General features: G+C 37.8%; 1 protein-coding gene across 1 annotated transcript; it reads right to left on the reverse strand.

Moving 5' to 3' along the window:
• Positions 1–475: 475 nt before the first annotated feature.
• LOC138004808 (bone morphogenetic protein receptor type-1B-like) lies at positions 476–14,031 on the reverse strand. The gene is made up of 7 exons (XM_068851176.1): positions 13,725–14,031; positions 7,275–7,565; positions 4,963–5,080; positions 4,443–4,578; positions 3,586–4,252; positions 2,527–2,663; positions 476–2,056 (listed from the first exon to the last, which is right to left on the reverse strand). Exons 1-7 carry the CDS (start codon positions 13,792–13,794, stop codon positions 1,880–1,882), a joined length of 1,596 nt encoding a protein of 531 aa, XP_068707277.1. The 5' UTR covers positions 13,795–14,031; the 3' UTR covers positions 476–1,879.
• Between the last annotated feature and the right edge of the window lie 1,679 nt (positions 14,032–15,710).

Raw genomic sequence — 15,710 nt, forward strand, 5'->3', positions numbered from 1 at the left:
TTAATGTCGGATTTTGGTCTCAGTTAGGTCAATTAGGGTGTTTTGAGGAAAACGTCATCATGTGTAGCCCACATGTAGCCGTGAAGATCTTGTTTAGGGTTTCACAGGAAGAAACATAAAAATATGTATTTAACATGTTTTTAATATGGTCTCCTTTAGGGGTCAAAAAATCCTTGGTAAAGCCCAGATCGGTCTACTTTAGGGGTTTTATATAAAATTTCCGAAGGGAATCCCCACCCCTTCATGCGAAGTTCTACCCCTACCCCCTCCCCCCAATCCCAGCCATTGTCCTGTTTAAGCATGAATTATTTTGGCCTCTTCGCAATTGATTTAGTCGCTTGATTTAGTTTCATCAATGCTATAATGATTCTCATATGAAATGACTTCAACATTACCTAAACAATGGTCTATTGTTTGTCTTTTGGAACAAGATTAATGAGGAATCTAAATTATTAAAAGGATAAAATACCAAGTGTTCTGTCACCAAGATTACTAAGACATTTATTTCATTTGAATAGCAACCTATGTACATGCATACACAGATCTGCATATTTAAAAATATAATTATTTTGTTTTGCAATTCCTTTCTATATCTTAGGAATAGTCATGTAGAGTGAAACATGCACCACTAAGCTTAAGACACATAATATTCATATTTACAGAACGCTAATTACAAAAATTAAAATAAATACTAATCTTGTTTCAAACCATTCATGAAGGTCTTAACAACACTTTCAAACCATTGTTGCTGATTGTTGTTGTCATTCAGGCACAAGACATGATTCTGGTATTTTGAATATTATGCTTAGACAGGATAACTGGTACAACTAACAGCTCACCCGATTGACAAATGGCCAGCATGAGTGGCTAACAGTTAATTGGGGAGCGTATCTTTTCTTTTTGTACCAGATAAATTAAATGATGCATCTCAAACCAAATACAGAGTTTCAATATTAACAGCAAGTCAATCAAAGTCTACATTGATTCAAACCAACATGAATCACTGGGAAGATAAACATTATGTAAAAGTCCTGTTACGACACTAACACATTTTTCTCCCGTTAACAATAATTTATACCCATAAGGGAGGTTCTAGGCATTTTTCAATGGTAGTAATTATGCACAAAATACTACAGTGTTCCATACAAGTTCTCATGATATGACCAGAGTTTAGTAAATGGATTAACTGGAAAAACTATTGATGACTGTTGTGTCCTATTTAAATAATAATTATTTGCAACTCTATTCAGTTTCCCAACTGCAACTATAAACTGAAATACTCCACACAGTATGCTAATGTGAGTTGCACCTCACATTACAATTACAGAAACTTACATAGTCCTCTACGGATAGAAAAAAAAGTGACTTCACTAAGATAAAATGTCAATAATATTGCTACTTCCTTCCCTATCACTGAATGATATCAAATTACAGCATATGCAATAAGATCATTTAGGCCGCATCCAAAGTGGTCCCATAGACAGTTTGGATTATTTGACAGTGCTTTTGTCTTTTGCTCACTCTGTTCAAGATAATTAATCTGTTGTGGCACTTCCACAAATGAATGGTTTAGTTTGCCTTAGGGCCAATTTCCATGGCACGATTTTTGTTGCATGAGACAAGCTTACAATGTTCATGCTTACAACTTGATTATGATTGTCGTGTATGCCACAGAACATATCGTAGCATTTTTAAAACATGTTTTTTTCATGTCATAGGCCTGTGGGAAGCTTGATGCATGCGGCAATATCGCACCATGTAAATCGGCCCATACACTCCTTCAAGCCACAAGTTCTCAATAATGCATGCTTCATTAATTATTCCTTATCAGCCAAGCCATCACAGCATGAATAATGAAGCCTACATTATTCACTCTCTTTTATGCTGTGGTAACACTTGTGCGAGGGCTGTCATCACCTGCATCATAGGGTTGATCTATGAAATCCATGGACTTCTTGAGTTTGTTAAGAGTTTTTTGAACTCTCAAAGCTGTGAGTCGAGCCACAGGATGTTGTGCCCAACATTCTGCCATCAGCTTAGCCATTGTTTGCAGAGACTGTGGATAGATTATGACAGAAGAATAATAATTAATACTTAACTGGCCAAGGGGTAACATCCAAACACACAGACTGAGACAGGACTACATGTACCACAGTAAACCACAAGATAAAATTTAATTTCAAATTAACTCACAAAATCAAAGTAAAGCAAAGCAAAATCAAAGTAGTGAAGCGACTTAGTGCATGCAACAAAACATACAGATGCCACGTGGCCCTGCAAGCTATAGGATGGCCCTGCAAGCTGTGGGGTGCCCCCACAGTATCAAAGCATGCTGGAATGCATGCCTTAAGTTGAACTTTGCCTAAATTGCATTTAGCCACATTTAACTCACAACCCCCTTAGAGCTGCCCCATTACAAAATGACAATTGGCTAGGAAAAGCCAGGAACTCTGAGAGAGGCATACTTTGGGGTAAAAAGGTTAACAGGGAATGGATAGAAAGGTTTTAGTGGTCTTGTCATCTCACCTCATCTCTGTACCATCTGTTTGGTATTGAGGGCCTTCTCTTTTCTGTCAATACAACTCTCTTTACCTCATCAAAGGAGGGATCACCAGGAAGCATATCAAAATAAGGTATCTGATACTCTTCACACAGTCCTGTTTCTGAAACAATCAAACCAGTTCTCTTAGCTTGTCCTTTTTTTGGTACTATATCATTACATCACAGAATGCAACAGCGGCTGGTACACGAGCTATAATATAAGCTGGTACATGAGCTACATGTACAAAGACCACGGTTCTAAACAGTTAGGTCACGTTCTATTGGGATTAACCACTTATTAAGACCCTGTCCTCACATATCCGAATATTTTTGAACCCGCAACTTTTCCTTTCCAGATTAAAAAATATTTCCATCCACACATCCACACGAAACGTATCCGGATGTCTGGACAATATTAAAAGATGTATGCTGTAAACTAGCTGGAGTATGGCCACCATGTTAGGCACAAGTATTGATTATTATTATCATTAAATTTGCTTTGTGTTTTGCTGTCTTACATATTCTATTTGTTTTGTCTAAACTACAGTGTCAAACACAGTTGGCCATGCAACCTCCAGCCAAAAAACGTGGATTGCACCACGAAGTTTCACATTGACATACATGGAGGAGTAGATGCCCTGATAGGCAACCAATGCAAATCGTGCATTATTGGTGTAATATGACAAAACCTAGGCACATTACATACCAGCCTAGCAGAAGCATTCAGAACTCTCTGAATTTTTGCAAACTGGTTGTTTGGAAGACAATAGGCTATTGCAATAAACGATGTGGGACATTATGAAAGCATGGACTAACGTCCCCGTAGCTTTTTGAGATAAATACTTGCGTATTTGTCAAATATTGTACAGGTGGTAAAATGCAATAAAACAAAGCTTACAGATATGGCTAGACATAGTGAGCTGTGAATCAAACCATGATCCAAGGTTTCTAAAACCCTGAACATCGCCAAGGCCCTCAAATAAATGGAAAAAAAACCAACGAAGACATTAAATTTTAACAAAACAAGACAGAAATGGTGCTCACCGTCAGTGAAACACCTCCGAGCAATCTCCCATAACACTAATCCAAAGGAGTAAATGTCAGCCATCTTAAAAGCAGCAAAGTTCCTTGAATCTAGTGTGTTGTCAAGAACTTCAGGTGCCATGTATCGCCTGGTTCCCACCCTTGTGTCTGGCTTGATGTCAACCTCTTCAGTTTCTGGCGAGTATTTCACAGCAAGTCCAAAATCTGCTATGCAGCAGGTCAAGTTCTCTTTGACCAGGATATTTTTACTCTTCATGTCACGATGAGCAATTGGCGGTTTGCCTTTCGTTCCTTGGATTTCAGTATGAAGATGAGTTAAGCCTGCAGATGCAGACATAACAAGCTTAATCATAGTCTTCTTGTTGAGGCAGTGGCAGCGCAAGAAGTCGTACAAAGACCCATATGGGTGGTAATCTGTTATGAGGTACATTTGTGTCACTTGATTGCTTCCAATAATGTCTGACGCTATAAAGCCTAAAATACTTTCATGTCGCAGTAAAACTGTCTGATAGATTTCTGTTTCTCTTTGCCAAGAGGATTCACAGTGCGACAGGAATATTTTCACAGCTACATCCTCTCCACGCCATCTTGCTTGCCACACTTCACCATACCTCCCTTTACCCACACTCCTCACAAGTGTCACTTGCTTAGCAATGGTTCTCTGAACCTGTAAAATGTCAAAAAAGTGCAGATTAGATGTCTATGAAACCTAGAGACTAGTGGCTCCAACAAGCTCAAACGCCTCAAGGTATTTGGCTACAATATCTTTTATTTCTCTTTTGTCTATGACGTCAGTTGGCAAAAGCTGTTGCAAAAGCTGTTACAAAAGCTGTCACCTATCTACAAGGTAATCTTACCAGAAGTGGCAATCCTGAGCCACTGCCAGAGCTTTGATCCAACATGTCTTTGAGTGTTTCTCCGGTGGACATATAAGGGCTCCCATACTTCTCCACATCAAAGGGTGAAGGCACTCTGCTGCGTGTTGTTTTCAATCTGGGACAATTTCAAGAGAACAACTTCAGACTCAGACAATCAGACTTAAAGCTGTGGTCCATATCTGAATAATTTGAGTTCTTGGGAATGGTTCACTACTTGATCATTCTGAATTTAACAAAGCACACATACCCAGATCTTCAGTCTCACCAACAATGCACACGGTAGAGTGTAGGCCCCGAACCCCAAAAAACTATTTCCCCACCAGAGGACAAATTTTAGTAAAGGGGAGTATTGGGAACTCACAGAGAAACCTCCAGAAGTATAAAACCAAGATATAACCCTGGATTGAATCTGGACCACATGGGAACGGAGTAATGCCATCCCTCCACCTCTAGCCAAATTGTACTTGTGTACATGTACTTGTTAAATTAATCTACTCACCGGAAACAAAGAACTCCAAGGAAGATTATAAAGACTGCAACACATACACCTGCACTGATAAAGAGTATGGAATACTGCTCTGTCACAGCTTCTTCAGACTCCTCTTCAACATCAGTTACTAAGTGCAAAAAACAAGATAGATGAAATCACTGTGCATGACACATGCAAATGAAGACTGTGAATAAAGTACATGCTCATTGCGTATGTTAAAGGTTTGTGATAGAGGAAAGTCAAGAGACGGTCAACAATATGAGCCTTTTTCTTCAAGGAAAGAAAATTGTTAAAAAAGTGAATTACATCCCAGTTAAGTCATCGCGCTTGTATTGTTGTGCATTCAATAATTTTCTGTTAAAGAGCCAGCCTTCACATTCTACAAAAGGGGGTAAATCTACCTCGAATGATAAAGCTAAAGAGGATGAGCCAACAAGCAAGAAAAGAAAAATATACAAATTTCAAAGAGCGGAGTTAAACGAATTTGAGTAGCTGGAGTGGGATTCAGAGAAAGAATTGATGCGCTGTAGATACTGTAAAGCTTTCCCCATGCATTCATCTTCATCCTTAGTCGATGGTTCCTTGCTAGCAGAGGTCTCTTTTCTTTTGTGTTCGCTGGACTGACGAGTACGGGTCAAAACTCACTGTGTTGAGCATGTGCGGCGGTTACTTCGTGACCAAATCCTCACGTGATGCTTCATGTTGTGTAGGCTCGTTTTTAACAAACAGCAGAATTACTATAAAGGACTGCGAGACACAATGGGCTCAAGTCACAGTCAGCAAACATATCGTGGGGCATGCGGTTTGAAGAGTCCCGTCCAAGGTTGTGGACAGCACTTGGACAAAAGCGAGTTTCGACCCATGGCAGAGGCAGGGGTTTCAATAGAAGCCGGTTACCGATGGTATACCGCCGCCTGCTTTGCCTCACACCGCCGGCTAGTTTGCCTTGGTTTTCACTAAAAATGCTATCATAAACTTGTCAAACTGCCACCTTCAATGGGCTATCATGGACGGCTATTTCAGAAGTTATTGAAACCTCTGCAGAGGTCTCTTTTCCTGTACAATGCAAAAAGAAAAGAGATCTCTCCTAGCAGGGAAAGTCAATGGGTGCAAGAACTTTAAATGCGAGACACTTATATATCAAGCATTTACAAAGTTAGAGCCATGTTTACTGCAAGGACTATTTTTGTATAGCTAGCAGTAAATTGAAAGCAGCAAGGCAGCAAAAAGTACTTCCACAAGTTTTGGTCAGACAGGAAACAGCCCAGCAAAAAGAGCTTCAGCGAGAGCCTGAAGTCAAATTTAACATTGCTCATAATATAGCAAAAGAAGAACTCCCCTTCACAAAGTACCGGCCGCTACTTTTGCTTTATAAAATGAGTGGAGTTGATATCGGTCCAACCTGCTTGGACATCAAATGCGCAGAATTCATTTCTGCCATTTGCCATGGCATACAGTCTGATCTTGGTGACCTGATGGAAACGGACGTACGTGTCTATTTGCAATTATGAAGTTGTGTATCTATTCCGGTTTTCAAGTATATTTTCTTTGGTTACAAGTGTACATTCAAAAGGAAATACATGATGAAAACTTTTCTGTTATCTTGAATGTACTTTAACATGACGATAACAAGTAATAAGTTGTTGAAATTGAGAGGTCAAGTTGATTTAAAAACCACAACAATTTTACCGCTGTCTCAAATGAAAAGTACAGTAAGTGAGCCTTAGTTAAAACAACAAACACAGGGTCAAAATAAAATACAAAAAACTGAAGATGACATAATAATGCCTTAAGTTCTGATTTTCTGTTGGAACAGGTGCTGGCAGTATTTTAAGCTGTGCTCCTAACATTTTCTGCTGTGCGCCTAAAATTTTGGCAGTGCGCCTAGAAACATACACTTGGAAGCACAAGTGCTCCCAAAGCCAAAAATAAACTTTGAGCCCTTACCGGTATACTCTAAGGGGAGACGTCAGTAATTAAGCACAACCCTCTGAGTGGATGTATGACTTTTTTTTTTATTGCAAGCAAATTATGTTGCTAATCTAATTACAGCAATAATATTAAAGGTTTACAGAAATGTAATTTAGAGGCATATTACTTGGCTAATCTGATCTGTGTAATTTTAGTCAATTACTTTCAATTTTGAGCATGTACTAATTTTAGCACAGGCACATTCTCACAAGTTTTATTGCTCTATGGTGTCTACGTAGGCATATAAACTAATTACTTGCTCACGTAACGACACTGGAAAGTTGGAAGAAGATTGGACTCTTCACAGTTTAACATGTATACATGTAATTATTTCATAAATAAGCCCTTACTTGTTGTGGGAGATGCAGTTGTGGGAAGCTTAGGCTGTAGTAGGTTGTTGCACATGTCCTTATTTTTGCAACAATCCATGGAGAGGGGTTTGGCATGAATGTGATCTGGAGTGTTGCACTGCATTGCAGCTCCTTCTTCAGGAGGAAGACAGCCATATGTGATAAACTCAACACCGTCCACATCATCATGCTCCACTATCTTGTAGCACTGACCCTCTGTTGTGCACGTCTCATTAATGTGGTCCCCAGGGCAGCTGTGTGTACTACATCTGCATCTTATGCTCTCTGCAACTGAAAAAAATTTAAAGGAGCAGTGCAGTGAGGCCTCTTGAAGGGGTTCTATTATTGCTTTGTTACTTGTCTTAGTACAATGTATGTTCTTTAAGCCTTTCAAAGCTGGTTGAAATTGTGAGACAAAAGGTAGATTTTTCTTGTGCGCTTGTTCGATAATGGAAGCGTATTTGGCCGTGCAAAAACTGGGTTCAATTGTAAGATTGTAACAAACATTCCTGTCGCGCAGAGAAAGATGGTGGCTATGACTATGTTCCTCCTTCCAATCTGTTTTGAGGTTTGTACCATTATATTTTTAACAGAAAAATAAATGACAGCAAAAAGATGTAATGCTATTTATTTACTTTCTATCGTGTTTGTGGTGACTATGTCATATTACTAGTCACCTTCTTCATTGCAAATCAAATCGTTCCACAAAAGATCAGTCAAACAAAAATTCTGATTGCCTGCTCGGGCAAGTGTTAGAGTTGTTTTACTTGCCCACGGATATATTTTGCTTGCCCCTGGCAATCGGGCAAGCGTTAGTGTCGAACATTGAGATGAAAACGATTTTGCCATTTTGTGCCAAATAAAATCAACATGGAGAAGTTGTTGATCCTGAAGTTAACAATAATTATTATTCTACTCGGGCTTGCTGGGTATAAAATGATTATAACCAACTAGTGCGTTATCTATCACCTCCTATCCAGCACACCCTCGTAGAATAATCATTGTTAATACATTATTATCACACAATGCCATTAATCTATATGCCATATGCAACCACACATGAAACTAGTCATCACACCAACTCAGACACAAAATTCTTCTTTCTTGTTATTGCTTGAAACATTCCACAACTTTTCATTTGACCTGACACTTCTAGGCCACCAGTAGCGTACATGCAGCCCAATATTTTGATCAGTATGGGATATTACGCTGCAAATTAATTAATTTGACTACCTCTCATATAGGACTCACTGCCTCACTTACAGGTACAAGATACGCCTCCATAGTCTCATAGCTTGTGGTTTGGTTGAGTCATCATTTATATTAGCTTGCAAAATAGAGAACATGGTAATGTGCACTGTTAAATAGTACATGGATATTTTAAAATAAGACTCCTTTTATTTGGCCACTAATAGCTGTTCTTTTTTGATTGGTCACTGCAAATTCTGGAAATTGTTTTTTGTAAACATCATCATGAGACTACATCTCATCAAAAATGGCATTTTTCGCACACGAGTTAAATCAAAGTGGATGACAGTTGAAAAATTTGTTGCTCTAAAAGAAAAAACTTCAATATTATTTATAGTTAATATGCTGTTTTTCTTGTATGTGAAAACTCATCAGTAATACGAAATTTTATTTGTTGTCAGTGGAATTCACAATAAAGCCCTCTATGCAACATTTCTTAAAATGCTTAAAACCGGATAAAATAATATTACTGTGGGAGGTTACCAGTAACCAATACAGGAGATTCGATACTGGATGATTAATCATTAACCTTGAATTTTAGCAATATTCTATTCCAGCATATTCCTCAAGCATGTAGAGAGTGAATACTAAGGAAAGAGCAGACTCTTGGTCACAGAATGGAAAACTTCGCACACCTGCAGATCAATAAATATTGCCAATTATGGTGTTCTCACACATGTATTGACTAAAAAATAAAAGCCCAATAAGTGTCAGATGAATTCAATATTCATTTTTTTAAAGGAAAATTTTCCCATGCATCAGCATGTTTGAGTTACAGGTACTGTCTTTTTTAACATTTGGACTTCCTAGGCTCCATACCTCTTAGAAAGTCTTTGGAAACTGTCAGCAAAGTACAGAGGTCATCAAAACACCTTCAGAAATCTAGGTTGTTTAGAAACACCTCATGTATAGTGTTAGCAGGTACAAGTTGCCCCAAGATGTCCTGTGCCAATTTCACTAACACTTTAAATCAAACTTGACATATTTCATTGCAAAGTGGTAATGATATCATTCCTGAGGAAACGTTATAATTATATTGACCAATGTTTTATGAAGGTACATTACATCAGCATAGGATGTTATTACATTCCTCCCACATTACACTAAGAAGAAATATCACCAAGAAAACAAACTCTCAGTCACGGAACAAAAATTATTCATGGCTAACATTTCAATTGTGATCTTAAAACCAACACAATGTTGGAAAGCAGCAATAATTCACCTTCTGTGACAGTCTTCTTTAGCCTAAATAGGGGCACCTTTGCCACTGATAGCAACGAAACAAAGACAGGATCTTTTTAATGGCTGTACAAGACCAGTGATGTTTTCTAAACCCAATGTCACAAAATTTATGTGGCCTTACAAATCAAAGGCACAGAGACAAGCTATCTTGAAGTGAGGGTTTATTGTAGTGGGTCATGCTGTCCAACCTCTTTAAACTGTGGGTGCTACAGTCTCAAATTTGTTTATGTTCACTTGGGCATCCAATTTTCACAAGCTCAAATTTAGCTAAGTAATCCCACATAGTGTAAGAGTTACTTGAGATCTCAAGGGTTCCTTGATGGGTTTGTCCTGCATTCAGGGAGGTAAAAGAATACACCTTAAGAATCTCACAATATATTTCATAAGTGACAATATTTAATCTTGATAAAAGTAAAGACCATTCTTTTGTTTACTACATCCGTTAAGTTCAAGCTAAGGGCTTGTCAAGGATCCCAACCCCCAGGAAAGATTTAAAAGTGGAAAACTTTCATGTTAGAATAATTCAGACACATTATTATCTTTCATTTGCTGATACTAGTAACAATGCATGTGAATTTTAATTTTAGGATTGCCAGTGAAATTGGTACAAGACAAATAAAGGGTAATTTGCACTTGCTAATTCTTTTTCTTTGGAAGTCCCTTTGAAAGCTTTTCCTCTATTGTATTGTGCTTTTATGAGGAAAGAAAGCACCGTGTGACAAAGCAATGCAGTGTAAAAATAAATAGAGCTCCCCTAGGCCTGAATATCCAAAAATAAAGGCAATATAGTTTATAGATTAATTTGGTCAGTATTAAGTTGTGCTATCTTGATAACAATGAGGGCAAAACAAAAATCTTTCCCACACTGAAAACAAGGTAAGCTACATGTACATTGTAGTTAGCATTTTACAGAGATGTTTTTCTGGTATGTACAAGGGGTTTATATGTTGTTGTTTTAATAATATTATTTATTCTTTATTCAGAATTTGTTAATTTAAGGGTTTCCAGTGTCTAAGATTATGGAAAAAAAATTGAAGACATTGGCAAAAAGAAGTTCAACCAGTTCATTAAAAACACTCTGTTGTCAGAACCACCATAAAACAGAAAATATCATTAAAATTAAAATGCACTGGTTTGAATTAATAGTACTAAAAAAAAAAAATACAAATAAAAAATAAATAATAATAATAATAATAATAATAATAATAATGATGATGATGATGATGATGATGATGATGATGATGATGATGATGATGATGATGATGATGATGAGGAGAAGAAGAAGAAGAAGAAGAAGAAGAAGAAGAAAGATGAAAGCTCTCAAAAGTGTTTCACATATCTTAGCCAGCTGCTCTGCTTTGGCACAGATGAAGTACGTATGGAAGCACAAAGTCTCAGCACTCAAGATTCTGTTCTTCCAGATGCTTAAAGCATGTGGCCTAGTTGACAAAACACCAAAATAGTACTCCCTTGCCGTCCCCAAGCCCCTACACGAGAACAAAGATTATCAAGCACAATGGGATGTCCCCCTGTACAGGAGGAAAACACTGAAGTAAGTGCTAACAGGATAGATGCCCCTATTACTAACCACAAAGACAAGAAGACCACAACATTGCAAATGAGCTGCCTATGAACCGAAAATCACAGCAAGAAAGACACGGAAAAGACCATTAAGTACGGCCGTCTCAGATATGAGTTAAAATAGCAATTCAAAGAATACAAGCTGCAACAGTTTAACATCATTATCCATGGACATTCTTGGTGGATATTCCATAAAGTTGGATGAAAAGATGAGCAACTTGGTAGTAAGGGAAGGCAGTCAGGTGCTCGTAAAAATGCTGAAGGCTGTAATTTCGTCGACCTTGAACATTGCGTGTACTTTCAAAACACTTTTGTAGTCGAGTAAACCATTGATTAACTTAATTGGAACTATTAAATTAGATTACCATATCATGATTCTTAGAGACGTTAAGGAAACCTTCAGACACTGGACTAAGCAATTGCTACCAATATTAGAGTATTTAATATTATAGTATCAACTAATTATAAATACACTGCCATCTTTTAAGTTTAGTGGATGGAAAATTTATATATTTTTATTTAGATATTTTTTATAACCTGGATATTGTGGAGATTAGTTAGCTAACAGAGCCTCTAGGTTATGTTTTTCACCCTTTTGTGCTATTTTAATGTTTAGCAAATAGAGGTTTTAAAACTGCTGTCATAATAGTAATAATAAATTATTGTCTTGGCCTAATACTGGAAAATGTAAAATAGTTATTTTGGAACTTACCAAAGATAATATTCACCACTTTTTGTAGACGTAATAGTTAAATGTGAATAATAAAAAAAATCTTGTACCAAAAATACAGAAGGGCAAGGCTTTTATCTGCAAAAGTAAATTTAACTAGAAAAGACTTGTTTTTAACAAAACCTAATTAAATAATCAGGGAGAGGTGGCTGTGTAAAAGGTTAAGTATCACATTACTTTTAATTTCTAGATGAAAAAGCCATTGTAATTGAGCAAATCAATAAAGGGAGATAATTAGAAAATGCCAGAGAGAAATATTTACACATTATCACTAAACGTGGACGCACTGCATTTGCCTGATTATAAAATGACAAATCCTAGAAAAACTTGACGATTAAGTTTCCTGAGGATTATATTTTTATCACTGTATTTTTTAGGAAATGAAAACATTGCATTGCGGATTTATATCTTTCACACAGACAGCTCGCTGCCTACTAAAGATCAGCGAATTCCAGCCGGTCCAGTTTCTTTGCTACACGTAGCTAGAAGACCTCATACAACGCAAACCATTGACAAAACTACAAAAGAAAACCATAAATGTATTTATAGTGACACAAATAAGTCTCCGTCTCAGAACACAAAACTTGTCTGGAAGTCAGGTGGGTTCCGTGATTTCCTGAAGAGACCCAAAAATACCGTGGATGCATGCAACGATCGAGTGTCGTTATGGTCATACATGCATACATACATACCGGAGAGAATGAGCGAAACGTCTGTCGTGAACAGTAAAGAAATTATATAAAGCCCAATGAATTTGATTATTGGAAAACCAGTGAATACATTAGTGCGAACAGAAAGAATTTAATAGAAAATTAGCATACATAACCGGTCACAGATAATTTCACAGGCGTCGACTAGATTCGGAGAATTGATTACAAAGAATTGTTGTACATCGATCTTAGCCAGTCAGTCTAAGAGCTTTTTCTTTCTTGTGAGAGACGTGATGAAAGAATATCACTGGCCGCCTTAATTTGCATGACACTGTAGATAGGTAAGCTTATTGGTGGAAAACCATCATCACAACGGCAGCCTTTATAGAAACAGGGCTTCACATCTAATGCAGGATCCTTTCAGCTTGCTTTTGGACCTTAATTAACGCACAAAAGATATACAAAGCGTGAAATAAATCTTACCACGACCAAAAAACTACAAAAATGCATAAAAGAATCTGTAAACACAGGAGGAAACACTCCTGCATGAACCGCTTGCAAAGAAATGGGATTCTTCGATTCCTCTATCTCTTACTTTGTAAAGACCGCAGTGTTTCTTGAACTTTCCCAATTATATCGAGATCATCCCTTGAGTGCTGTTGTTTTAAAATCGATGCAAAGAACGTATGTTACAACTTACATCAAATGTTTTGCGTGGGGTAAAGATGCAACTTGCGTGCTAATCGATTTGTGATTCTCGATCGGCTGACTACTCGCACTTTGGAAACTCCGCGATTTTAAGCAGCGGCAATCGTTAAGACTTTGAAGCAAAGAATGTCACAATTTTGTCGGAACGGATGATTTTTACCCGAGGCGGTTGAATACGAAGAAGACGCCATGCGTCTTTGGATCTCTACAAATCGTAATTGTTCATGCTCCGAAAAGTTCACACCTTTGATGAAAGCCCAAATCAAAAATTAATCAACCAAGGAAGCTTACCTTGAGCTAAAGAGCAAAATACTACGATGCACTGAAGAAGATACACCCTTGCTATAATCCGTTTTGCCATATTGGTCAACTGCGACTGAAGTCAGCCATCGATTTTCCTCGCAACAAGGACGAAGACTGGCCGCATAAAGAAGTGACGTATTCAACCCCCTACTGCGCGGAGCCTTTGCAACTAGCGCGGCAGATAACTCCGTGAAGTCAACTTTTTGAATCCGGTTTTTGGGCCAAGCGCTTCAGATCATGAAGTATTAAACAGAGTCGTTAAGTTGACTGTCGGTAAAGGTCGTAATATCGCCTTGGAATTTTATAACGTCTGCTGAGTACACTTACTGTATTTTTAGCAAGAACAATAGTTTCAGTCTGGCCAATCAGAGATGGGTCCGGCCCATTCTTTTTTATAAAGGGCCTTTTTGGGCGGGTTTCAAGGGCAAATCACATTTCTCTTCACATTTGTCTGATCTGTCAAACCATCAGCACGGTTGTTATTTTATTTTTATTTTATTGTTCAGGTTTCGGTATAAGCCAATTTGGAATGTTTAGACTTGGATTCCTCCTTGCTTGATAAGAACTCTGTAACTATTTCCCTTTCTTAAGACTGATAAAATCTGGCAACGTAAGCACACTATGATGTTTTTCCACGGCTAAGTTATTTTTTTAAGGGGCAGACCTATAGAGTGCTTTTATGGTGCCAATATGAAAAATTTTTGTGGTGTCGCGCTTATCTTGGTAGCGTGCCTCGCCGTTTCAGATTGCTATAGCTAGAAGATAAGAAGCATGTAGACAGCTGCAGTTCATGGTTGAGATTGTCATTATTATAAAGTTAGACTGTTGGCAGTTTCTTCTATGCTTCTGTGGAGAGCCGCGCGTTCGTCGAGTCAATCGTAGTTTGTCACGCAATCGATAGAAAAGATTGCGTGACAAGCATTGGCGTGTTCTTAATATTTTTAGAAGCTAAATATTTTGAGCAAGAGCCGATACAATGTAGATTTGATTTAGTGGTGTACTATATTTCATCTGGCCAAACCAGCCTTCCTCAGGTACAATGAGAGATTCACTCCAAAACTCTGATTGTACTTGAAGAAGGCTGGGTTTGGCCAGCCGAAATATAGTACACCACTAAAATCAAATTTACGTTGTATCGGCTCTTGCTCAAAATATTTAGCTTCTCAACTTGTAATTACGCCGATCAGATCAAGCCACTGATCCAACGTACACCGAAAGGAAGATTGTCCAAGGTTGCTTGCTTCAAACCTCTTAATATTTTGATATGGTAGTATGTTTAACAGTTATTAGATCATCAGAGGCTACGATCACGAACACCGTGATCTTGCCCATCCCCTTCGGTATTGTTTACATAAACGTATTAAATCATGCTTGTCATTCATCCGATCCTTCTTTCAAAAGAGTGAACAACCTCTCTTGTGGACGGATATCTCAACTTATATTTACCTTCGACAACCCCTAATTTACCTGTTATACTGCATTCACTCATACATTCATTCGTTCATTCATTTTTATTCGCACTATTTACAGGATATCGATAGTAAAAAAAGAAAAGTGCAACAGTAAAAATTGTTTGAGATCACGTTTGCCACTGACACAGTAAAATATAGCGAGGAAACGTCAGTACAATAAATAAGAAAAAATGGCAAAAGGAACTCAGAAAGTACAATAGGTTTTACAAATTAAATGAGAATATTGTAAACTTTCCAATTGTTTGCTGAAATTGCATCCATTGGAAACTTCGATTATAATCCGAGTTCCAGGTGGGATTTGAACCCAAGACTCTCGGTGATCTAGTCCGGATGCTTAAAACGCTGAGCTGACTGTAGACTCTGTGGTCAGCAAAGGTGAACTGGATGCAATTTAAACAGACATGTACAAGTATACAACATTTTTACATTTGCTCACTTAGTTGGTTGGTTGGTGCATATCAGATATGCCTTGAACATGATGTGACTGAGCGATGCAGTTATG

This window comes from Montipora foliosa, chromosome 1, assembly GCF_036669935.1.
Source record: "Montipora foliosa isolate CH-2021 chromosome 1, ASM3666993v2, whole genome shotgun sequence".
Lineage (NCBI taxonomy): Eukaryota > Metazoa > Cnidaria > Anthozoa > Scleractinia > Acroporidae > Montipora > Montipora foliosa.